General features: G+C 43.5%; 1 protein-coding gene across 7 annotated transcripts in view; it reads right to left on the bottom strand.

Annotated features, from left to right (window-relative positions):
- celsr1a (cadherin EGF LAG seven-pass G-type receptor 1a) overlaps nt 1-27,016 on the bottom strand; it is an 85,619-nt gene that overhangs the window by 39,345 nt on the left and 19,258 nt on the right. For all 7 annotated transcript variants that reach the window (XM_069700294.1, XM_069700293.1, XM_069700290.1 and 4 more), the window contains exons 2-6: nt 10,420-10,775; nt 9,960-10,248; nt 5,947-6,169; nt 4,146-4,261; nt 2,836-2,924 (exon numbers count right to left, since the gene is read on the bottom strand). In XM_069700294.1, the coding sequence (XP_069556395.1) occupies nt 2,836-2,924; nt 4,146-4,261; nt 5,947-6,169; nt 9,960-10,248; nt 10,420-10,775 (1,073 nt within the window). The remainder of the gene's footprint in view (nt 1-2,835; nt 2,925-4,145; nt 4,262-5,946; nt 6,170-9,959; nt 10,249-10,419; nt 10,776-27,016) is intronic.

Consider the following 27,016-nt stretch of genomic DNA (forward strand, 5'->3'; position numbering starts at 1 on the left):
TTACAATTTCATTAGACTAAGTCTGAAATGATCTGGTGTGACTAGCATTTCAACTTTAAATATATTGATAAACAGTAACCATCTTAGTCATTTTTTTTTACTGTTATTTTATTGCTTTCCTGTATCTATAAATGCTGCTGTAGCGAAAAAAATTTCCCCTTGGGGATTAATAATGTAACTACCTACCTACCTACCTCGTATAATCTCTCTGTTGTTGCAGCTGAATCACTGAAAAGTTCCCAGGAAGATCAAACATGGACAGCGAGGGAATGTTATTGGTGTGTATGAGTGTTTGCGTGACGTGAATCTGGATTACATCATACCTGCAGAACTCATCTGGGATCTTCTTTCTTGTCTCTCTGGGCTATGCAAGCAATGCTACCTAAAGACAAATGGCTGTGTGACTGTGTGTGGCTGTTTGTGGCTGTGAGGCTGTGTGTGTGTGTGTGTGTGTGTGTGTGTGTGTGTGTGTGTGTGTGTGTGTGTGTGTGTGTGTGTGTGTGTGTGTGTGTGTGTGTGTGTGTGTGTGTGTGTGTGTGTGCGTGCGTGTGTGTGTGCAGTGCTCTTTCATGCAGGGCAAACATACGTGTGCCTTCATTCTCATCCATACATTCACATGTCAACAGGCGTCATCTATTGTGAGAACATTACTGCTTTCTGCCATATACATTTCCACTAATCCCTCCAGCAACTGATGCAGGACTAAATTACCATCAGTCAATCTGACTTCTGATCATTCAGCACATGAAGAAAAGCTGACCCTGTGTCAGCGCTACAGTCGGCCTCCGGCGAATTTAACAGAATGTGTCACCAGCTCTGCGAATCACTGGTGTGTATCAAGACTGACACTGGTGGAGTGCACACACCTCCTGCCTTTAACACGAATAACACCAGGATGCACTCATAATACTGGTGTAATACATTTGTGTGTTTGTGCTCGGGACAACTTGTATCTGCATGTCAGAGCAGCCGAAGGGAAGCCTGTAGGATCAGAGAAGGTAAATATAAAAAAAAGAAAAAAGAAAAGCAAACTGCACAGAACAGAAACAGGAAATATGTTCCGACGTGAAAATGAATCTCTCGTTTCCACGGTGACTCTCTTACAAACACTCGTCAACCCGACAGACAAACAAAACAAAGAAGTCGTCAGAACCAACAGACTGTGCTGCACATAATACCTGTTGTAGTCAGGAGCCTCGCGGCAGCATTAAAGCAAGTTCAAGCCTTTGTCTCTATAGCATCATTGTCCTGTTTAGAAGCTGAAGAGAGGGACATACAGCATAAACCCACCTCAAACAATAGGTACAGATGTGACCCTGCAGCTAACATGGTTCAGCATGGCAGCCTGATTCATCACCGGCGATGAATGCTTCCCTGTCAAGGGAACCGAGTGTGCAATGGGCTCTTAAAGCAGGGACACACAAGAAAGAGGCGAACAACCTGTGAAATGTGAGAAGGTGTGCATTGTAGACGTGTGTTAGGCAAAAAAAAAAAACCTGTTGAAACTCTTCAACAAGTGTGCAGAACATAAGTGCTGCTGAAATAAGATGCTGTACGTCTGGGGTCAGGCCAGTGATGCTACAGCTCTCAGTGTCACACACGTGAAGGAAGAGCCAGAGAGTAAAGGAAAAAGATGAGAAAGAGGGTGAATAAAAAGAGGGATCGACGTCTTTTGTAGCATAGCACACACTTTTAAAAGGCTGAGGTAAAGCACAAGCTTATGAAGGGAGAATCTGTTAGCTTCATTGAGGAAAGAGTGTAAATCAAATATTGTTCCTATTTTAAATAGGTCAAATTAACCTTTAGCCAGGTAATAATAAAGATATGTCCTATTAAACATGGCGTATTTCAACTCAATCCATTGTCATACATAATATTGCCGTTTCTATCGCCGTAAACACTGACCAAGCTGACGTATACACTCATTTGGCGTTAAATCCCACATGCAGCTGCCAAACCTGTGATATTTAAGTTCTAATGCATAGCATAACAAACAACAAGCCATACAATAGGTGGTACATCCTCAGAAGGACGGTGTTATCTTATTTCCTGTCTGGTTTAATGTTATCAAAACAATGCCCGCAGGTCGTGGAAGTTTGTTGGAAAATAACACCAGCAGATGACTGCAATGTAAGCCCGTTTCATATAATATTACAGCCAAAGAGGACACATGAGCTAGGTTGTGAAAGAATCCGATTTAGTAAAAGAAGCAAGACGACCATCGTGGGAACGTCTTGAGAAATGACTTTCGACACTGTGAATGAAACAAACCGAGATGTCTTGCGGTCGTCGGTGATTATGGAAGAATCAGTAGGCTGCGTGTGAAGACCATCAGCGCTTAACTCAGAAAGACATACTTCATGTACTTCAGCTGTGTCGTGGGAGAATACTGTTGGTGAACTTTTGACCCTGGAAGATGAAACCAGGCCCCTGTGGAGAGCTCCGCTATAACTTAGTGTCGAAGACCGAAGCGGAGGGGTAAACACGTGTCAGAGTTCACCTCACTAGTCAAACCTGCACTGTTCAGATCATTTCCCGAATCAGCAGTCAATGTCGACTGCCTTTGTAGCTTCAAAGAAAGCCACATTTAATAGCCTTGACTCCCACAATGCAACTCCTGAACTCATCAGCCTCAACACGGCCTAATTATAGTACGATATCAATATGAAAAGCTTGACTTTTTGGATATTACAAACTCTCTGAAGCAAAATCTTCTGGGTCAGCATGTCATGATTTGCCCCCATCCTCAGTTTTTTTTTTTTTTTTTTTTTAGAGCTGAAAAGTAAAAGTCTTCTGAAGGAGGAGGCGGAGCAGTGGGATGTTTATGCTCTTTACCTTGTTGTAGTAATGGAGCTGGACAGAGTGCCACTGGCCGTCACTGACTCCACCTGGGGTGTAGGGAGACACCGTGGTCTTCGTCTCGCCTGGATGTCAAGAGAGGGATGAGAGAAACAAGAAGAGAGTGGCGGGATGGGACGTTGGGACATGGTGGAGCAAAAACATGAGCCGTAAAGGATTGAAGGTGAAGGGTAGAGGAGGGGAGGTGACGTATGAAGATGGCAAGAAAAACGAACGAATCAATGAAGGTGAATGAGAGGGGGACAGACGAGGAAGAGGGAAAGGAGAGAGGGAAATAGCAAAAGTCCGCAGTGAATATAAAAGGCGAACGGGCTCTATCTTAACATACACAAAACACACACACACACACACACACACACACACACACACACACACACACACACACACACACACACACACACACACACACACACACACACACACACACACACACACACACACACAAAGATCATAAATCAAGTTTTGGGAAAGCTTATATTAGTCTGTGGTATCAGCGGCTCTAAGTGAGAAGATTGTCGAGCACAATGGCTCCAGATTTACTGAGGGTTTACTGTGTTTGTCAAAGGAAGGAGCAGCTGGGCACAAATCCACTGCTGTGGAAATCAGTAAACACCAAGGCGACGTTAATAGGTAGTGTGTGAGTCTTTGTATGTGAGAGAGATGAAAACAGATAGAGAAAATAGTTACAAATAAAGACTTTCCCTCCCCACTCGTCTCATTAAGCGTGACTCATATTGTTTAATTTGATGATTCATGCATTTACCATTTGATCATGTTACAGTTGTGAAGCAGTGCACAGGGACTTGGCTTTTCTCCCAAACAGGCTTCACCCAAAATAATCATAATGAACCAGATTCCTGCCTGAATGGTTCCATGGGAAAGTAGACTTACTCTAAAAACAAGCAGTCCAAAGAATAAGTGCAATTCAACAGTTACCAGTTCTAACAGTGATTGTGGTTGGGTGTTGTTTTACACCTGAGTTAGTTTGCATGCATGGTTGCTTTCATAACTTTTTTTAAAAGTTGTAATGCCCCACTGCTACTTTTCTTTAGTTTGTGTGTATGTGTGTGTTTTAATTATGTTGTTTTTTTGGCCATCATTAATCAGTCTAGCAGTTGCTTTCAAAATACACCCATCTCTCCAACCTTCAGATACACACACACACACACACACACACACACACACACACACACACACACACACACACACACACACACACACACACACACACACACACACACACACACACACACACAGGCAGACAAACAGTCGTTACGGGGCCTAACCTCCGGAGAAGGTGAGCTGAACCTGCTCATCGATGATCTCCAGGGCGATGAAGTCGTGCTTCTCGTTGAACCTGCCGTTGTACAGAAGCAGTGAGTTTCTTTCTCTGGTCGCAAACCTGCAGAGACACGTGGAATTAAAATGTTTTATTTCAATGGGAGCAACACGTTAAATCAATCAACATTCAGATATGTGTCACAGCAAAGGTTGAGTGAATTCCAGTGTTTTCTCTCGGCTCTAAGCTCATGTTTCCTGTCTCGTTGCTGAGCACCTATCCAACTCAAACAGACCGGGACTCAAAGGGTTGAAGACCTTGCAGATAGCTTTATGATGAAAAGAACCCGAGAAGCTCTTGAGGAAAAGTCACTTGGAAAGTAAACGCAGGATGTTAAAGCCGGCGGGCCGCAGAGAGGAAACAGTCCCCCTGCCTTAGATGATGCACGAGTGTGTCCACGTATGGAGAGAGGGACAAAGACCTGGTAAACGAGCCAGCGTGTGTGTGTGTGTGCGTGCATGTGCGTGTGTGTGCGTGTGCGCGTGCGTGCACGCGTGTTCTACCAGGGTACAAAGTTCGGATCTATAGCTGTTTGTGTGTGTCTGGAGTGTAAGGTGAGGGCGGAGGAGTCAGCCGGCAGATGCCAGTGAGGCCAGGAGGGCAGGAAGTCAGGATGGCTGTAGCCAAACAGTGATAAGGGAAACATCACACAGCCTTTCCTGTTTTCACCGCACTGCAAACCTTTCTCACCGCCACGCTGTCGATGAACTCGCGCCATCACACTTATCTTACCTATTACAGGCGATGAAAGTTTTTCTGGTCATAATATTTACCGCGAGTGCTGCAAACTTGCTGAACCAGGGTTAGTTTTCCTCCAGTGGTTTCAGTTTGTTTGAGAGTGTGAGAAGCACACCTCATTAAGATGTGGTGTGTGTGTCCTGTCTTCTTTATTCCTGTATGAGTGTGTGCGTATTCAGAGGAGGGGAACTGAGACACAATGGGAAAAGTGTGTGCATGTGTGTGCGTGTCGCGGCACGCCCCAGCTGACACACTTTAGCTCCCTGAGCTCAACTGTGTTTAAATTATCATTTGCTACAGACACCGCTACAAGTATCATAGTCACGTACTGCTGCTGCTGCTCCGCTGTGAGGGTTTCAATTTAGTACATCTTCAGCATACTCTTAAAATGGAGATGTATTCCTTGAATTCGGTGACAGATAAAGACACACTTTATATGAGTAATGAATTCTCTCAGGCTATTCCATTTTTCAAGAGTATCTTTTTCCCTTTGACTTTCTGTGCAGCAATTATGAGCAAAATTGGCTACGTAGCTTAACTAGGGCTTTTCCAATGAGTCAGTGCCATGTATGTGACCATCAAGTGCTTCCTCAAGAGCCTTTTTTGTAAGTGTTTTTTTTTCTTTTTTTTAATAAGTTAGTTGGAAACAATAAAAAGTCATTCAGAGACAGCGTGTTAAACCATGGAGCCAAGATTAGCTTCTTTTTTTTTTTTTTTTTTTTTTTACCCATTAGCGAGGTCACTCCTGTGTTCCCCAGCTCTGATAGAGAATAATGGAGACGTAAAAAATATGTTCCCGAAGTTGGTATTTGCTCACAAGGGCTATTGTGGCTGGGGTTGAACTGGTAAACATAGGACCCTGGGAACTTATGACCTTGGAAAAGTTGGGACCTTGAGAAACTAAGACTAGAACGTAGGACATTTTGTTTTGACAGTTGATGTTAATTGTTAGTGAAAGAAGTCGAGAAGAAATTAACGAAAAGAAGGAAGAAAGGTAAGAAAGTACTCACGTGAAGGAGACGGTGAAGTGGAACCTTTGCCGGAGGCCCCTGAAGGTGATGAAGGACTGTCCAGGGAAGCTGCGGGTGGTCATCTCACAGTAGGGCTTCTCGTACTCCGCTGTTGGACACTGGCACATGAAACCACCCGCCAGCCGGTTGACACACGTGCCGCCGTTCTTACACACATCGGGTACACACCGACCCGAGTATGCATTGAGCTCACAATGCTCGCCTACATGAAAAGAAGAGGGCATTTTGTAAAACACCAATTTCTGAGTTGCGTTGCATCTATTTTATTTATTGAAAGGGTGACATCCTTAAACCCTTTTATGACAGCACTGTTGTCTGCATGTAAGTCGTTTCCATACAATGCAACATGGATGACAACAGTGTCATCATATCATAAATTTGACATTATTTTATCTCCTCTGAGGCACGTTACTCACCGTCGACTGACCTGTTTGGAATTCAGTTGTTTTAACAAGATGCTTTTGATTATCAGTCAAGCACATTTATACAACTGAATTGTGACTTCTCCGACTGAGTCTGCACATTAAATAGTATGAACTCAATGTTCTGAAAGGTCCTTATAAAACATCAGTTCATTTAAACATTAGCAGCACAGACAAAATCCTGTTTAGGCTTTTTCTAGGGAAACACAGGTCTTAACCATGAGGTAATTTGGCCATATTTAGAGAGAAGAGCGTGGATAAGAGATAAAGAAAAGTAAGGAGCATGGAAAGGGAGAAAGACAGAAAAGAAATAGAAATAGAAAAAAAGGAAAAGCATAGACAGGGAATAACACCTCAAACATTCATCCAATAAATCCAATCTGCAGATAAACTGATGTTAATGCTTTTAAACTGGACAAAGATCAGATAATAGCAGATCAGTTAAATCCTTCTTAGCACCTTTCAAGCTTGGGGTTTAAGAAGTTAGAGGAAAAATCCACTCTTAAATGAATACTGTCCAACATCTCCTGGAATAATAGTTAAATTAAATATTCAAGGATATATTCCAAAACTAAATGTATTTTTGTATTGACTTTTTATTTACTGATGTGCAATTGTTGCATCAGAACTCATGTTGGAAAGAAGACAAGAGGGAAATGTCACATCTACTATGCCTGGACAATTATCCTCAGGAGCATGAAATATGTACCAGACAGGTCCATCAAATGACTGACCAGCAGCGTCAATGACCTCTGATGAAAAAGGTGAGATCTGTTAGTCTGTCCATCTGTATGTTGTTGTGCTTGGTCTCTTGTTGGGTAGGCAGGGTCAAAACAATTCCCAGACAAACTAACAAACCAGATTAACCAGGAGGCTTTTGATTGGCTCATTAGTTACGAGGTAATTTGTATCCAGGCTGCAGCTGTTTCAAAGGTGGACTGGGTGTTTCCATAACTGCCTAACTGGAGCTGCGTGTAGATATCAAATTTATTATATTACATTATCTTATTTAGTTTTGTTACAGCCCTGAGCCCCAGCAGGGAAAATTCCTCCTAAATGACCATGTGGCTCGAGCTCTGTCCAGAATCAGCTCGCTGGCTTCCTGGCTCTGCTCATTTAAATTCCTCTACTAATACACCAACAGACTTTTTTTTTTTTTCTGGCTGTAATATCATTTGCGAAAGGTGCCTCCGTGTCCCATGCAGTGTTGTGTGTCAACCTGCTGTGCAGACAAGATCTCTCCGTCCAGGGCGCACACACAGACGCCCAACACCACAGCTTGGAACCACCTAATGGCCCTTCTCTCCTCAGCATAATCCTTTTTTCCGAGGGAAAATTATAAGGATCTGTTTCCCTGTAATGTTGGAAACCTAAGGAGGACAGAACAGGGCCCCCGCTGTCATCAGCCCCATAATGGTCCCTGATAGGCCCTGACTATGGGAGTTGAACTGTGACCTTCAAAGCGGGGACACCGAGATGTAGGTAAGGGAAGTATGATGGGTGAGTGGAGAAGATGGACATGGGCAGTCGGAGAAGGAGGCGAGAAGCTCTGTGAGTGACAAAGGCAGGTATAATCAGGTAATTACATCAGAAAAGATAAAGGAAGCGAAAGAGAGTGTTGGGAGAGACGGAGGGAGAGCTGGGATGAGGGCTGTCAGAGGCCGTCTGGGCTCTATTAGGGATAGAAAGAGGAGCGGAGACAGTCAGTATCAGATGTACGAGTTAGGAAGTATGAGAGGAAGATCACTGACATCAGGAAATATTTTGCAAAGTGATTTCAATGGGAACAGTGAAAGCTTCCAAGTTTTCCCATAGTTTGTCTACTACATGAATGGTGTGCAGAGTTACCATAACTCGCCTACTCAGAAAAACATTTAGCTTTTCTTAAAATTAATGCTCGTAGTATCGTAGTTTTAATGTCAACAAACAGACCGATGTTTACATTTCATATGTATCCTTGGAGCCAGACCAAGTGTCGTATTATGTTCCGCTGAAACACTCTCACTGCCCTTTTTTTGGAATATTTACAAATCGGTATTGTAGAGGTGGATGAAAACATTGATACAGCATGGTATTGTGATTTTTGGGTGGCAGTATTGTATCAATACGCTAAGTATCAATGTTTAATCTTATAAACAAATAAACAAAAATTGTCAGGTGGATGCAATGGTTACGACAGGTTTTTAGTCAGTCTGCTTGAAAATCTCATTTTGCTGCCAAAGAAATTTCTGAAATGAGATGAACCAACTAAATAAAACAATTTCAGTTAAAAAAAAAAAAAGGGTATTAAATCTCAATATATTGCAATATATGTTATTGCAAACCTCAGCATATTGCAAAATGTTTAAAATTGCAACAATATTGTATTGTGATTGTATTGTGAGGGTTCTGGTAATCCCACCTCACATTGTTTACATCCATAGCTGTCACATTGCTTTTAGATCGGCTTTGGTCTCCACCAACTCCTCAGGAAAATATATAACTCTTTAGCAGCTAAATCCTCTGATTTGTATACGAGCTAACTGCTAGCTTTGTTTGTCTGCAATTCAGTTCTGGACATTTTTGTCGGGAAAAACTGCCTGCTGCCTGATCATGGTGGTGAGAATCAACCAAAAAAGTAAAGTTGTGTAGTAGAACATCACAATAAAATGAGCTGAGACATGTTATCATGCTCTGTCGTGGTGAGGAGGCCTGTAGCGACAGGTCATGATTATCTGGATTTGTTACTGAAAGTGATTTTTTTTTTTTCACAGTACACATTGTCATGTTCCCATGGTTAAATTGAAAATATTGATTAGAGCAGCTGTAAATCAAAGTACTCACTGATTTTTATATCAGGATAATGTGTCAACACTTTGTTTCACTGATTTATGAGGGTTAACAGGAAATTTGTGAACCTGCCAATAATCTTTTTTTGACCCCAAAACCTGTTTCCCATCGTCTTTTTCTCAAAGATCAAGGGTCAACATTTTCAAGCAATGGATTTGAAATGTTATCTACAAGTTGTAAAGAAACCATAAAGAATTACAGCGTGCAAATTTAACGGGAGTGCGTGAAAACGTTGTATTACCTCAACGTGTTAGTGCAATTATTCTGAATTTTAAGCAAACGTGGCTTTGGGAAATGAGTTGAATGGGATGTGAGACGAATCTGGTTTGACCGGTCAGCATTCCATACACCTCTTTACAGCAATAAATCTACTATACTGCATTTGTGTGTGTGCAGGTGGCTATACCTGCAGCATGTTTTCCCTTCTTGAACTGGGGTCGACCTCAAGCTACAACCATAGGCGATGAGAGCTTTTACAACCCGTCAGTGCGGTTTGGCAGTTTTGTTCAAGTCGTTTAAACCATTGTCAGAAAAAAATACGAGCCCCCGCACATGCTTAGATGGTTTTCTTTTGAAAATATCTTCCTGTTTTGCTTTTATTCACATGACCACTAATCCCATAAATATAATTTGAGTGAAGCACTATATTTTTGGCACAGAAAATGGTTTAAAAATAATGAAAATAATTGTTGGTACTTACAGAGTCTTCCCACATATCTTTTTAACATGTTGCTAACTCACCCGTGAAGTCCTCCAGGCACTCGCAGGTGTATCCTCCCTCTCGGCTGCGGCACCTTCCGTTGTTCTTGCACGGCCCTGAATAGCAGAGGTCGATCTCGGTCTCGCAGTAATCTCCGGTGAAGCCGACCGGACAGCGGCAGCGAAGCCCGTTGATCGGGTGGATGGGCCGAAACAGAACCGTGTCAGAGGCGATGAAGGGAGGGGAGCTGTCAAACTTCAGCACTGACACACACTTCATGTAGTTCTCACAAGGCTCTCGCAGGCAGATGTTATCGTCGAACGGAAGCACCTGCAGAGAAGAAGACATTCTGCATTAATACCATACCAACTGATCTAAAATGCTGCGACTGTGTATACGTGTCCGTATGCACGCGTGTGTGTGTGTGTGTGTGTGTGTGTGTGTGTGTGTGTGTGTGTGTGTGTGTGTGTGTGTGTGTGTGTGTGTGTGTGTGTGTGTTACCTCCTGCGAGGATATGAGCCTGAGCAGAGTCCTGTTGAGGTAGATCTGTTCCTGCAGCTCCTCAGAGGGGAAGAACGTGCCTTTACCCGGGGCGCCTCCGGGATGCATCGCAGAAAAAGTTACATTGAGGATGGAGCCTTGCACGTCCGTGTCGTTTTGGATGTTGAACACAAACACGGCTTCCCGTTTGGTGGCGAGCACGGCGGCCACGCCCTCGAGGAAGAGGCTGAGCAGGGGAGAGAGGAAGCGCTCCTGGGACATGTTCTCCAGACGCACTGTGATGCTGTTGGTCAGCATGTCGTCAGTGATGATGGTAACACGCAGCGTGCAGAGGGCAACGACAGTATGGAGGCCATCTGGAAGAAAGATGGAGCAGATATTTGAGTTTCATGCACTTTGACTTGCAGGCAGCCACATATGGAAGGAAAAGAGAAAGGTTCAAAGGAAGAAAAAAAACCCGTCTATTTAAGCAACTATGCAGCCCATGGAGTACTCAGTCATAGTTGGCGAAAAGATCAACTGGACCTAAATTAAGGCTTGTGTCCTTAGACATGAGGCCAAAATAAAGCGAATGCTTTAATGGGATACACGACATATCAACAATAAAGAAGAAGGTCATACATACTGCAGCCAATCACATCACACACTTGTAGGCCAAAACTAGTTGAGAAATTTCCAAGAGTAACAATTAAAAAGTTAAAAAGTGTCTTTCAAAAAATGCCATTTCAAAATAAGACACACCTGTCCCTATATAAAAAAAAAATAATAGTGGACATGTAGAACAATATTGTAGTAATTTCACTTAAAAATATTATGTTAGACATATTTATATCCCACATTTCTCATTGAAAAAAAACAACCTCCCAGCTATTCTTAATTTTTGAAACAACAGACGGACAAAAGCAGACCTTTTATTTTTAGTCAGATAAAATGACAACCATCACTGGCAGATTTCATTAGTTGGTTGAAAACTGGATGACTCCTTAATGTTTCTCAAACTGGAAACCTACAAAAGGAAGCAGAAAAGAAGCTCCAATAATGAACTTCTAATATAGCGGGTGTAGTACTTTAGAAAACCGTTTGAACTCAGTGGCTGTTTCGGGCCTGTATGGAGTTAATGCTAAAAGTATGCTCTAAGTCTTTGCTGTGTACAGCCTAAAGCCACGTTGGTTGGACTCAGTCCCATCTCGTCTACCCTCTCCACTCTGCAGCTTGACAGCCTGACTTGTTTACAGTGTAACACTTTTGCCGCTAGACTGAATGAAGTAGTTGCCAGTCGGTGTAGATTTGATCTGATTCAAGCCTCGACTGGGAGTAATTAGATCAGTCTAGGATTTCTGCCCTCAGGGGGGGTTTGGATCTGCTCTCATACCTTCTTCTGGCACAGCTCTGGTGCAGATGGAGGGAAACAGACGGCTATAGGCTGCAGAGGACACAAGCTGAGTGAAATACAGCTGACAACAGGTGGTGAGGCCAGATGAAATTGGGGGGGGGGGTAATACTGTTGAAGCGTCGCAGCGAGATGGGTCATGTTGCACTGCTTTGCTGCACCATACTGATCACATGAGCGTGTCATATACATGTTCCCAAGTGTGTCTTGTGTGGGTGCAGGGGTGAAAGAGTCATGATGAGGTTCGGCCACAGGTGCCCTGTCACTGGACGAGGCCATTTCTCAGGACCCTAAACTCTCCTCACAAACACACACAAACAAAGTGTGACAGTCAGTCAGAGCAGGGTGTGGGACAGGCAGGTTCATCATGCCAGCCTCTGGCTAACTGCTAACCAGCCATGAAGGTCAACTCCAACTGCATAAAGGACGAATAACTCACAATGGGAGGCAACATGAAGGTAAATTAGTTTTGTGCAGACGAGCTGCTGCTACTTCAGGGCTGCAGTGGACGTAAATCAAACTACACGCGCACAAATGCAGTCACTCTGCAGCTTGATTTTATGGCTTGATGTTTTTCACACGCACTCGATGCCAAATCAAACCATTACAGCAGTTGTGCAACGTGTCATCATCAAGTAGGTCCTGACACCAACAGTGTAGCCCCATGCAACGCACACACACACACACACACACACACACACACACACACACACACACACACACACACACACACACACACACACACACACACACACACACACACACACACAATTTAGTTTATATTAATAAATTCCCCTTTCACACCCAAAGTGATGCTAAGAGTCATTTAGACACTGACTGACATGGGACTTCAACATCTCTGCACTTGCATGGTGGCCCGCCGATACGTGCAAATAATTATCTATATTATTAGTTTCCCAAAGCGGGAGGGTAGTGGACAGTTGGGACTCTCTTGGCACAGACTGGAGGGGGAAACAGCGTTGTGAAAAATCAATGAGACCACAGACCGCTGTAGGAGCCCGGTGCTGGAGCCAAAAATGACAAACCAAGACGGAAAGGATTGTGGAAAGATGTGAAGTAGACGTTATGAGGCAGAAAAATACGAGAGAATATCCCATTCACGTCGCATTGGCTATTCAATCATGCAACGCCGATTATAATCTAAACAGTTTGACGTGGCAGCTTTTAAATACCGCTACGGGAAGGCGAGAAAACGATTCTCTGACCCACACAAAGAAATAATTGCAGAATTAATATTCTCGTCCTACACGACAAAGTTGTTTGTTTCCTTTCTCTTTCCAGGGACATCCCAACCCACACTATTTATAGAGCCCACCAGCTGCTAGCATGGGATCGCACACACATGGAGAGGATGGGCTAGACCGTGGAAAGGGCGTCTCACGGGCAGACGCCGTGGAAAAAAACATTCTGTGTGAGCAAATGCCATCACACACACACACACACACACACACACACACACACACACACACACACACACACACACACACACACACACACACACACACACACACACACACACACACACACACACACACACACACACACACAGGGGTTTATCAGGACTTCATACCAGAGAGATTTAGTAGATCACCCTCGAAGTGAAAACAGGTTGGGAGCATCAAAGCTGCGACGTTGCACACTTCAAAAGTATCGTGTAAATTATTTATTAACTATACACATCCCCTGCTCTCAATTAGCTGCCTAATTATTTCAACACCTTTTCCAACATTGTCCGATCCCTTCCAAATGTTAGTTATTTTTTTTATTTCGCTTTTTGGATTAAGCTATATCTCATCCTGAGTTCTACGCAGCCTTCCAGCAATATCTAAATATGAACTTTGTATTTGCTAGTAGCCCAAACAGAATGTGTGATCTTAAACGGACAAAGAACAATCCTCTCAGTGGCCTTTTGTCATCATATTTCTGTAAAAAAAATGTTTTATTGATCATGTGATTTTAGTAAAACATCTTTTTACAATCAGTGTTTTTACATCTCAATGACTTGGGCTGGACTACTCACTTACTGTCGTAAGAAAGGGGGAACGTCTACGTACGTTTTTGCCATTTTGTCGGCAGCTGGGTAGTCTTAGCTGCAGGCCGCAAAGAGTACCAGCGCCGTCAAATGTTTACACATGCATGGTACAAATCTGGCAGGAATACATAGTGCTTCCCCGTGGACGGGCACGCGTGTGCATGTTTACGGCACATTATGAGTCACTCGTAGCATTTATATCACCAATAAATAAGCTTTACAAAGTGCCAAACACATTTATTTGAATTAGATAGCTTGGAGTGATTGTAATCCTTAAATAAACTGTCTGTTTTTAGTGATGTGAGGTTGTATCAATTATTGACAAAACCAGGGAAGACGTATCAATGGGCCACACATTTAGAGGCCTGCATTGCAGGTTGTGAGGGCTGCAGAGGTGATAAGAGCTGTTAATGAGCTGTGAAGCAAGCCACACCAGTGACACACTTGTGTTTTTGCATAAGGACAAATGACCCCCCCCCCCACACACACACACACACACACACACACACACACACACACACACACACACACACACACACACACACACACACACACACACACACACACACACACTGAGGTCGTCGTGCACAGCCCGGATTGTTGACACACACTGTGGCCAGCTGTCCCTGTGAGTGACAGGCACAAAACAGCTTTTAACAACACACACATGTGTATGTACACACGTAAACAATGTGTGTGTCTGAATGCAAAGCCCTGTGGTTGTCAAATCGCAGCTTGTGGGCCAAAATCTGACACAGTTTCACTGTCAGTTTACATACAGAATAGCAGCATTGTTGAGAGTATAATAATCTCTGGAAATACAAGAGTTTGGATCTGTCCGTTTGAGATCACTTTGCATCGGCTTGTAGATGCATGTCAACCCATTTCAACTCTGGTGGTCGTGGTCACCCCCCCATCCCCTCCCCTCCCCTCCAACTCCACAGTGTTAAATCACCAGCAGGGTTTGGTCAGTTAGTGAGAGGGACGGTCAGTAAAACAACCTAAAACAAACAGGACATTTGTAGCTCTGGCAGGTTTCAGAGAGGTGACAGGGCCACCACAGAGACACACTGTCCGCCTGGCACATGCAGCTCCAGCTGAAAGGTAAAATCCAGGCTCTGCATTCTTCTCTGATAACAAAAATATCACTTTTATTTCATTCCCCTTTTCATTTGTCGACCTATCCTAGAAATTTACACTTTCTGGAGTTTTTGTTGTTGTTGTTAAATGGATCAACAAACTCAGTTTTGCTTAGAAAATCTTCTTCTTTTCAGTAGCCTATGCTCAGCTGTTAATTCCTTAATTCCATCCTGTTGACATTTATCGTGACTAAAGAGAATAGTAATTGGGAGCTTAAAATGTTACAACCACAAGGGAGGCCGCCATTATAAAAGCAGGAAGCCTATCCGCCAGCGCATTGTAAAATATTCTCTCCATTCCATTCCATTTTTTTTTTTTTTTTTTTACCCTGCAAAACATTTTACAGAGTAGTTAAACATTTTACAGCCGAGTAGCCAATGAAAACTCCAGTCAGGTGCTTTCAAATCCCGGAGAGCAGCAGGAAATTCTCTCCTCCTTTTCCCTTTCCCCTCTCTCTCTCTCCCTCCGCCTCCAGTTTAGAAGAAAAGATTTCAAATTTTTGAATCAATACAAAGCATGTAACCTGAGTGGCTTCCAGCCAATCAGTGGGCAGAAATTCAAGCGATAGCCCCTCCTTCTTGGACACACCTGAACACCTTCGGCCTATCAGGAGGGGCAAACGAACACAAAGCTTGACATCAGGGGTGATCTAACACACAGACTATTTGAATAACATTCCTCAATCTGTCTTTTCTCTTTTCTTCTCTCATTCCAACCCATTAAATCAGCCCAGAACAATAACTTTCAACTGCCCTGAGCTGAGTTCAGTCATCTCTCTCATCTTTTGTGCTCGTCTTCTCAGCTCTCGCCTATTTCTTCTTGAGCCATCAAAACATTTTATTTTTCCTCAAAGGAAGCTTTGACCCCAACAGTAACTGCAACTGTTCTGTTCGGACTCCAACAAGATGCCAAGTCACCTCTCCTTTCCTCTATTTTTCCCTCTCTCTCTCTAATGGCGAACCAGTGCCAACATCATATCACATATCAGCAGCCTGCAGACACACTGACAGACATCCTGTATGCAGAAAGCAATCCACAAAAAAAATAACACCGTAGTATCTCAATCAAAGCACCATTAATCAGAAGACGCAAAATACATTAGTGAGAGCAGGAAATGGGGGAGAAATGTCTCTCGGACTGGAGAGCGGCGAAGTACAGCTAAGAATAGGAAAGGAGTTCCTCTCCGACTGGGACTCAATTGAGTTGATGAGTATAGCCAGAAATGTTGTTCATGAAATTTGAAAAAAGTCAATATTCCCAAACTTGTGTAAAAGTAGAGAGTTGATGACAACCTGCTTTTTTACAGCAGCAAAAAGCATCAATTAGAAGTTCTACTTTCTGTCTGTGATTGACAATGATTCTAAACTTTTGCATCAAAGTAGGAATCATACAATAACACACGGTTTATGGTGTCTGCTAACCTTTCTGTAAATGACCATTATGGCAACTAAATAAAGGGATCCATTTTTATCCTCCCTTTAAAAAAAAAAAAAAAAAAAATCCAGAAGAAAAGCGTCACTCATTGCTGCTTTCTGCTGCAGCAGGTGCCGCCGTCTAATCCACTTACACGCTGCTCACATTTGCTTATTATTCAAATCGGATAACGAAACGTCAACAAATTTTGATTATGCATGCTGTTTGAAAGTATATATTTAACATACAGGGCAAGTGCTATTCAGCCCTGACAGATGGGAAATATTATAATATCAGAGGCTTATAATCACCGTATGTTGAGAGAAATTCTCGTAGGGGAGTCATAACCAGGAGAACAAAAACACTTTTATTTTTATTTGATTTTTTCCCGTCTCTCATCTAAATTCTCCTCAAATTAGCAAAGACTTATGGTTCAGTTAGCAACAGCCAGCCATTATGTGGGAAAAGGTGCATTAACACAGACATAGGAGTCATATTTTACTATCCAGATGAATGATGGGAAATGATTTAAAATTAGATCTCCTGGACTGTTTATAAATATTAATAATAAGTGAAACCAATTAACACATATTTTAGACTTTATGGGACTTTTGGCCAACTGCAGTGCTCGACCAATAAAAATAAATTTCTAATGCATTTTTGAGAGTAAGTTTTCTGATTGAGAGTTACATGAAGATATCAATAACATTCTCATATCTGTCTGCCAAATATGAAGCTACAGACCAGTATAAAGAGGGAAAAGCACTGGCTTCGTGCACCTCTAAAGTGAACTAATTATCACATTATATCTTGTTTTTTGGTAACTAAACAAACACCGACGTGTGAAAACAACAGTTTAAATTAGTTTTCTTTATTTTTCTTGGAAATATTAGCATTCAGCATCACAGTGTGGCATTCCTATCACCAAGTATGTGTTTTAATGGGTTAGTTTTAACCACAACACAGTGGTGGTTTCAAATGCAAACATAGGCTAACCAAGGGTAGATGATTGACCACAGGAATGTCAGAAGCAGCAGGTCAACAGATACAGACAAAGAGACGTATGGGTTCCAAGAAGGAAATCTATAAGACCAGACTGCATTTCACCTCCCGAAAATCTCAAAACAACATTTTCACATCAAAGGTGTTAAGTTCAAGCAATTTGGACAAATGATTTCTGGAGGAATAACACAGCGTAGAGTCACAGCCAAGTAGACTTCGTTATCGCCCCAGTTTTGTACGAGAAGCGACAGAGCCACAGTTCTGCCCTTCAGCGCAGAGTCTAACCTCTGTCAGCCTACACTCAGCACCGGAGCGCTTCTATCTGCTGTCACTGGCCTGCTTGTGGGTTTATGTGCGTGTGTGTGTGTGTGTGTGTGTGTGTGTGTGTGTGTGTGTGTGTGTGTGTGTGTGTGTGTGTGTGTGTGTGTGTGTGTGTGTGTGTGTGTGTGTGTGTGTTAGTACATTCAGTCATATCTGGAAGCACTCAGCGAAAGCCCCTCTCATCTCCTTCCACAAGCTGTCGGCCATATTTTTTTCCCCTCAGGTATGCCCATCTCGACGTCTGATCAAAGTGTCGAAGACAGAGGCGAAGCTTTGAACACTCTCGCAGACACGTGGAGATAAAGTTGATGGACGTGTGGACTGGTGGGCAGCGAAGACAAGGGGTGAAACCTCGGGGGGGGGGGGGAGCTATGGACAGAGAGACGGTGAGCTGAAGGGAGGAAAACTTTGATATACTGTGTGTCATAAGCAGCATGAGGAAGATGTAGGGGAATGAAAACAGCGATAAGGAACTACAGGGAGAAAGCGGTGTCCATCTTCTAATGCGGGGAGCTGATTGACTGTCGCGGCATGTGTGACCATATATCATCAAGCCTATACACACACACACTTACACACACGCACACGCACACACACACACACACACACACTCAGCTGTTGCAGTCTAATTTCCCCACAGCACCTGAAGCTCTCAGGGGTGGGAGGGGGGGGGGGGGGGCAAACACCAACCTCCCCTCCTCCTCTTCTTCTTCTCCTCCTCCTCTTCATCCCCCTCTCACTCTAGTAGCCACTCTAGGATTAGCTCTCTCTTTCCAATTTTCCCCTTAAGCTTTCATAGAAGAAAAAAGTGGCAGCAGGCACACAAAAGATTCCTTTCACCCCCAGGACTGAGCGGTGGAGGGAGGAGGAGGAACATGGGTGAGGTCCGGGTGTTGGGTGGGTGGGTGCTGGAGCTGTCAGAAGGATAACATCCCGACCACAGCCGGAGAACAGGTGGGATTACACGCAGACACACTGACTGAACGGGGATCAGTGACTGGGCCAATCAAACGGAGGGTAAACAGGTGGGACGACAGCTCAGTAACACACTGAACTTTAGGGCTCCAGAACACAAATGTACATCTCGCATACGAAAGCAGCTTTCCAGTTTTCCCACTTATTTTTTTTTTTACAGATTTACGAAACCATGAATAAACCATGCAGTTCTAAACCAGCCCCACAGTTTGCAGATTGGTCAGATTGGTTGGAACGAACCCATTGCAAACAGTGTTGGACTCCGTTTTAGCCCGTGTTCAGACAGACAACAGCACTACATCCAGTGCAGGACTGTTATAATCACAGTATCTGTTTACACCACTTCTGCTCTTACTACTGTGTAGCAATTCACAATGTAAAACAACAGCAGCAACTACAGTCCCATCTCAGAGCGTGTCCACAGAAGGCTGGGTAAATTCATAAAACACATTTCTTTCATCTGTTTTGGCCCCTAGCGATAGGTTTAGCATTTTTCACCCATGAAAACAGATGCTGGCAGTAGATCTGCATTTCACTGTTTTCTTGAAATAAATTTGGGGAGAGGAAGAAAAAGACACACAGCAACAAGCGTAATGCTTTCCCCATTATCGCTGGTAACTCTTCGAAAACTGATATACCGTTTTGTCTATGCTCGCTCTGTGTGACTGACTGGCTTGTGTGTCCTCTGCACATGCCCAGCAGGAGGCGAGTTACCCATTTTGGCAGTTAAATTTCGGGCGAGGATACGTCTTTTTAGAGTCTTAAAATTTAGACTGAGGAAGTGTTTTACAAAATGAACTCTGTGTCTACACTGGATCTATTCAAATGCATTTTGAATTCAGGCCCAGCACAAAACACAATCAATGTAGTTAAGTGATTAAATCAAGTGCAAATGGACTTCAGGCCTTAAAATACCCACAATTAAAAGTGCAAGTGAAGTGCAAGCTGTTACTCATTTGATGTACAAAGCTGTACTGATTAAAACGTAGGTTGTTTTTTGACATAATGGTCATCTACACACATCTATTAGATGAATACTGGGGGTCAGAAAACCTCCCTGCACTGTGGTTTGGCACACGAGGGAGTTCAGAAGCCTGCACCGTTGTATCAACTTCTCCTCCACCTTCACCTTTAAGCAGAATGGACTTTCACAAGCCCCCCACAAGTGCCCTTGGTGGCTGTACTTAAGCAGAGCACTCAGGGGCATCGAGTGCCCGGGCCAAAGAACCGACCCGGCTAGAATATCTATGTCCCATTTAGGATCCCTGGGAGAGAGGGGCGAAAAGAATAGAAGCACTGTTCCTGTCCAGACAATACCAAACGAGCCCGGATGAGGAGGCCAGACAATGCAAAACTAGCCCAAACGAACGGCTGGCTTGTTTTGGGGCCTGAGGGTTGACTGGTATTAGTGCATTTGTTAACTCATCGCCTGCGAGGCTACTGCCAAAAAAAAAACGGTAATTAATCACACGGATACCAGAGAGACCTTGATCAGTGAGCTGCACATGTGGACATGAGATTGAAAGCACAGATGGAGGAGGCATCAGGTTTGTTGTTGTGACAAGGTTTCTAATGATACAATCAGCAGCTGGTAGCGTACATCACATTCTGGTGTTGAACAAGTTTGAGAAAATGCCCTCGGGACAGAGAAAAGAAGAAATGGGAAGATAGGAAGTGAGAGATCGAGATGAGAGGGGGGCATTGTGGGATACAACCTGTGTAAATCAATGAGGAAAAAAAACCTCTTTGTCAACTAAATGAGACGAGTGTCATGCGACGCTTCGTGTGCCTGGCTCACACAAACTTAATTATAACATTTCAGTGCATAATACCAGCCTTATTGCACAACATCAGGCCTCGAGGAAGCACCGGCCTGAGAGCACACTATCAAGCACCATTAGCTCTCTAAATGTACAAGCAATCAAACGCACTATCAATGCAGCACTTTCATAAGTGATTTTTTTTTTTTAAAACACTGTTAAATCCACTGAGCTGTTGCACTCGAGCACTCTGGGATCTCCGTCCTTTGACTGCATCAGCCATCTTTCTCCCTTCCCATGTCTGTCTAAGCCGGCGAATCAAGTTAAAAGCCCTCCATTTCCTGTTATTAAAAGTTCAAAGGTCACAGCTTCCAGGTGTCATCTGGCTCTGTTTTCACAAGACGCTTTGGTGGCAAAGAAAAAGAAAAGATCCCTGTAGGCAACAAAGTGGGACGAATTTTACCCCACACAGTCTGAAGGTAAATTAACAAGACAGAAAAATGAGCTGCTGCTGTCTTAGCATGACAACTGACAGGCAGTTTAATTGAAGACCTCTATTACAAAATATAATTTAGCCGTCATTTCTAATTAATCATCCTGTATCTCTCAGTGATTTTGCGGTAAAAGTGCCACCCATTATTTGTTGGAGGACGAGCAATAATTTGCTTTGAGTTCGAGTTGTAGTTGTACAACTGTATGCTGAGATGTCGGAGAAATAGTTTCAATTAAAACAAAAAGACCACATTGCTGCACTTCTCCAGCACAAGTCTAAACTCGTCCTTGACATCATATAAAAGCTAGAATGAGCATCATTATGGCCTATCAGAGCTGGTAGATGAAAAGAAGCAACACAAAGCTGCTTTCGTACCGAACCTGTTTGGGTTAGTCCAAATATGTCCTGCTATGTTTGTCAGTTTGGTTTGCTTCATTTGGGCTGGTGTGAAAGCTGTCAGTCAACCTCTGATTTGTTCTAAACAACCGTCCTTCTGTGCAGAAACTGCAGGCTTATGTCCAGTGAATTTACATGCGTCGGTTCCTCATTCAAAACAGAGGGAAGCATGAGGGTTGGGTTATGCGAGAAAAGTTCTCATGATGCGTTGGATCAAACCCAAAGTTAAAAGCCACACTCAAAGGGGAAAACCCAGTTGAGGGGGGAGACACAATAATCGTTTGTACACATTTCCACACGGTCGCAGTGCCACTCTCACCTGCAAACACAAAAAGTAAGTTAATTAATAAAATATGAAGTCCAGTTTCCTTGATTGATAATGCTCACGAGCGTTGCATCTGTCACTTCTTTGTGACCAATTTCTGGCCCCCCGAAAAACATTAAAGGAACAGATGTGCAGAAAAGTGCATCATGACATGCTGCTGGTCTCCAGATTTTGCTGTTTGCACTGATGTTGCAGGAAACGACACCCAAACTGTTGCAGTCATTCTATGTCATTGTATGTTTAAATCCCTCGGAGGATAAAACAGACCAGAACCAAAGAGCAACAATTCATGTTTTTTTTTCTTCGTCTTGACCTGATAAATCAAACTTCAGGTGTGAAAGTGCATAGGAGAAAACACAGTGACTGCGTGCGAGAACTATAATAAGATGTGTCGATTTTTAGATACACGTGCACGCAAACACCCACACATGCATTCGTAGTCTTTGCAGGATAGCTGGTGTCTGCTGATGTATCACCATGGTGAAAGTCCTTTCAGTCTGTGTGTGGCGGCTGATTAGTATTAGCAGTATCAGATCTTCCTAAAGTCCTTATTCAACAGATCACACAGAGGTGAAGAGTCAAATGGGCCTTTCTCTGTTTTGTAGGAGCGGATTGCTCAACTATGACCAGGAATGCGCACCCACTCACACACCCGTGCACGCGCGCGCGCACACACACACACACACACACACACACACACACACACACACACACACACACACACACACACACACACACACACACTCTCAGGCAATGCAGCCTTGTCAACAGTTGGTCATGCTCTATACACACAATATCCTCACACACAAATACATCATCTCACATGTCAAGCTGCCCATGCAAACACAAACATGCACACATGCATATGCAGGAATGCAAATCAGACATTAATGCACTTAAAGCCATATTTAACATCGTGCATACGTAAATACACCCTGCTCCTCCCCTCCTGCGCTCTCTAGCATTGATATCACTTGATAAGCTTACAGTGGACAAATAGTTGGTTTGGTGTGTGGGTGAAGGTGGGGCACACTGTTCAAAAGCCTCCTCACAGGTCGGCCTGCATCGCTCTCTTAAGAGCTACCCAGCCATGAATGGCCTAATAGGACCCGAGTATCCATTACACTGACACTAGATCCCGTATTTCTCTCCGACTCTGTCGTTAGCTGCTGCCTTCCCTTCGCTCATCCCTGCTCTCTTTCTGCATATTTTGCATTCACTTCTATCTACAGACGCTGGAGCAAAATATTAACATTTTTAACCGCCAAAGCAGTGTAAAGGGGCACCAAATGTCATTACAATGCACCCAAAGACAAATGAATAAAGATATAAAAGAGATATTTTAAATATAACTATTAACAAAATTTGGAAAAATAAAATAAAATTCCTTTTCCGGAAATTCCCGTCTTTCCGTTTTCCCTGTCTCCCCTTTTCTTTATGTCTCATTCCAACTCTCTCTCTCCCTCTACTTTCCTCCCTCTTTCTCTCTGAGGAGGTGTCGGGTTACAGTTATTGTTGGTGCTGGTTACTGATAAATAGGGTGCCTAGTTACCAGCCAACGCACGATTGGCTCTTTTCAACAAAGCAGTGTAGGGAAAAAAAGAGGGGGTGGGGGTGGGGGTGATGTGTGTGTGTGTGTGTGTGTGTGTGTGTGTGTGTGTGTGTGTGTGTGTGTGTGTGTGTGTGTGTGTGTGTGTGTGTGTGTGTGTGTGTGTGTGGGTTGGAGGGGGGTGGTCACCCAGGGAAACCATGAGACTTCGGTTTAAATAGAGAGTCAGGCAAATCTTCTAGGCATTTGTGTGTGTGTGTGTGTGTGTGTGTGTGTGTGTGTGTGTGTGTGTGTGTGTGTGTGTGTGTGTGTGTGTGTGTGTGTGTGTGTGTGTGTGCGCGCTGCACGTTTCGTCGTCCCTGCAAGGACAAAGCTCGGGAGACGCACTGACCCCTCCGACGCCCCTCAATACCCCCATCGACACCTGCTGAATGCCCGCTGTGTACCCCCACCCTGCCCCCACCCCTGCTGGCATTAATGTGGCCTTCTGCCAAACTCCGCCCCCTTAGAGACACAAATAAAGGAACAGTTTGGCTAGAAATGATCTCAAGTCTTGCACTGGGTTGTCTTCATTAGATTGAAAGCAGCCATATGTGTAATTTCATTTCAACTTTGCCACTTAAACTGTACTGACTCTGATACAAATATCAGCTAGGCATGACAAAAGATTTTAGTTGCATTAATTGAATTAAGTCTAATTGTGGACATACATCCCAAATGATAATATGTTTTTCACCCAGCAGTGAGCATTTAAAAAGAAAAGAGAATGTAAACTTTCACGTTTAATAGTGACGGCAGGCATGTTTGCATGCATGTTGCACTTTATTCATCCATGCTTCCTTTCCACTTTTTAATTTTATGGTGTAACTTTTGTGAGGGAAATTAGACATATCCTCCCCTTTTTGTGGTTACTACACCCCCAGCAAGTGGCAGATCTGCTCGTGACAAGCATGAAAAGAATGCCTGCCATTCCTCACTTTATGTCTGTTGTCAACCTACGGCAACAGGAAAAAGCAGCCGAAAACACCAAAGAAATAAAGTGACTTTTACAAAAGCAATCGGATATAATTGTTGGTTTCCATTCCTAATTAGCCACGGTAAAACTCCCCCCAACTGCCTCACACTGTCGAGCAGTAGAGGCCTGGAGGCTTGTTTTCAGATCTGCTATCAACTTCAGGAAGTCGAGAGAAAAACCTATAAATTGTTAATGCATTAGCTGGAACTTTGCGGCTGTCTGAGGGAGAGTGAAAGCTAACAATTATCGGAGGATGCAACTGCAAATGCCGAGCAGTCAGATTTTCAAAACACACTCAGGGCATGTAAACTGACCTCCGAGATGCTTTTCTCAGTAAATGTGTTGTTCTTAATTGAAATCAAACAACTTTGGTGGTCCTTAAAGTGTGACCCAGGTTATTTTCTTTAGCTACAAGTCACTGACGTCCCCTAAACGCCTCACGTGCTACTAGAAGGCATTTTTCAATAGTAGAAAGTAGCAAAGTGATTCAGTCAGTGCCATGAAAGATAAGTTTAGGAACCCAGCCTATTAGCTTTTTAAAACTTTCAAAAAAACACCGGACAAAAGTGAAACAGTGCTAACTCATCAAGCTCAAATACATAAATAGCATCATTAGTGTGTGTACATTTTCCTGGAAGAATAGACTAATTGTTTGCCCTGACTGACCTGTCAACATATATCAGCTGTTTAGCTGCTGTTGGCCAGTTGGTCGCTCAGCCAATTCATGAGTCATTCATGAATCTACTCTGTTTGAATAAGTCAGCTGGGCAGCCACAGAAGCAGTCAAATTCATTGATTCATTCATGCATTCAGTCCATCAGTTAGTCACCAGGAAAACGAGCCATCAAACAGAAACCGAGTCGATACAGACGCAGATGTCTCAGCCAGCCCACCTGGAGCTGCCGGCTGCCAGCTGACCTCTTGATGTTTCTATCTTCCCTTGGCCCCGTGCCGTCGCCGAACCGGCCCGGACGAGCCACATCTGTAACATCTTACTCGCTCTTATTCCTCTATGTGGATTACAAATAAAAGCCTGCAGTTCAGGTGCATTTCATTAAGGCTGTTTGTGCTCCACGCGTGTTCTTTGTGTCTTGAGTTTTGCGGGCCTGAACTGGATTTTACTGGTCGGGCTCTTCATCATGGCATGGTGAGTATGTGAGAAAAATTAACAATGAAATCAACCAAAGTAAAAGAGACAAGGAGAAATCTTTTCTTTCATAACCAGAAAAAACAACAACAAAGAAAACAAAAAGCACCCTCAGTGCATCTGCTATAATGGCACAGCACCATTAAATGCTTCTGAACAGAGCTCTTAAGATCCCATTTACAGGAGTATTCTCTGGGGGAAGCAACAAGTAAATGTGGCCACGATGCAGAGGTAAAGACTAGTGGGGAGAAAACAGCGGTGTAACAAAGCGTTACGGTTGAGCGGAGAGGAATAATTCCTTCTCACCAGGAGTTTCTTTGAAGTCATAAAAAGAGGGAATGTGAGGGCAGAAAAAAAAAGGGAGATTGACCCCCACCCTCCTTCCTCCTCTATCCTCTCCCTTTCCTGTCCGTCTTCCCTCCTCTCGATTCTCACCTTACCTCATTGCACCCTCTTCCTCTTTAGATTATCTTCTCTCCCGCACTTATCACAGCTAGAACACCCATGTCCTGTATCGTCCTCCTCCTCTTCCTCTGTTTACTTCTTCCCTTCCCTCCTTCGCCCCTCCTCCTCACCTCCACAGGGTCAGTTAAATGTCACTCTATTGTGCCGGGTGACAAGAACGGTGTGTGATGACGAGTCAGCGTCAGGAAAGAAAAGGAGGGAGGCAGTGAGACGGATCAGTTTTTGTCAACTTACTAGTTGAGAACCTCTCAGTATTTCAGTCACTACCTCAAGAGGATAACTGGGCTGATTTGGGGGTCGATTTTCTCCGCCTGACAATCACCAAGGGCCTTCTAGATCGGTGGCTAGTTCAATGTGGGGTCCCGCTATTTTGACTAAATTGTGCAGTGTGTGCGTTATTCTGGTTACAATCTTAGAAATTGGTGAAATGTGATGTTACGTCTGGAATATCACACTTTTAAAATCGTTCAGATCTAAAAAAAAAAAAAAAAAAAAATCCTGTAACGTGCAGAACAGATTAGGCAGCGAAGCTTCCTTAAAGTAACGAAAAGGCACATTTTTATAAGACTTATTTGCTGCTATCACTGTTGAATAACACTACTGATGAACGAACCTTGCAAGCCCTTATGTCCTAACAATGATTGGGAAATGGCACACTGGTGAAACCGCAGGACTAAACGCATCACCAAGGGCCTTCAGAGTCAACATTAAAACAACAAAAACAAAAATTGCGAAATGACTTTCTTCTTTCATTCGTCCTAAAGACGAAACCACTGCTGGCAAACTAACGGCCCCGTCTCTACAATGTGATCCAGCATCTTCAAAATGACAGATGACACCATCTTTACCACTTGTAGGACACATGATCCTTGTCACCTTAAATTACTCTTTATGTCTCCCTCTTCATCCTGCGTCTTTCTGGCCCCATCCCACCTCTCATAGGAGGGGATTTATTAGGGTGGGGAAAAAGTAAATTATGACTTCAACTCGACCTGCAGGGGCACGCCCAAATATCAGACAGCTATTCAGTCTGTCGACCCCCAGAGAGACCAATTTTAATGGTCCTATGAATTACGGCCTCAGCACTTAGTCAAATGCAGAATATCTGTCACTCTTAAAGAGATGAAGGTTCCTGAAGTTTTGAGGTTGTGCT

The sequence above is a fragment of the Brachyistius frenatus genome, unplaced genomic scaffold (assembly GCF_029030835.1).
Source record: "Brachyistius frenatus isolate BFR_SWC_R1_liver_20210118 unplaced genomic scaffold, ASM2903083v1 Contig_33, whole genome shotgun sequence".
Classification (NCBI taxonomy): Eukaryota; Metazoa; Chordata; class Actinopteri; family Embiotocidae; genus Brachyistius; species Brachyistius frenatus.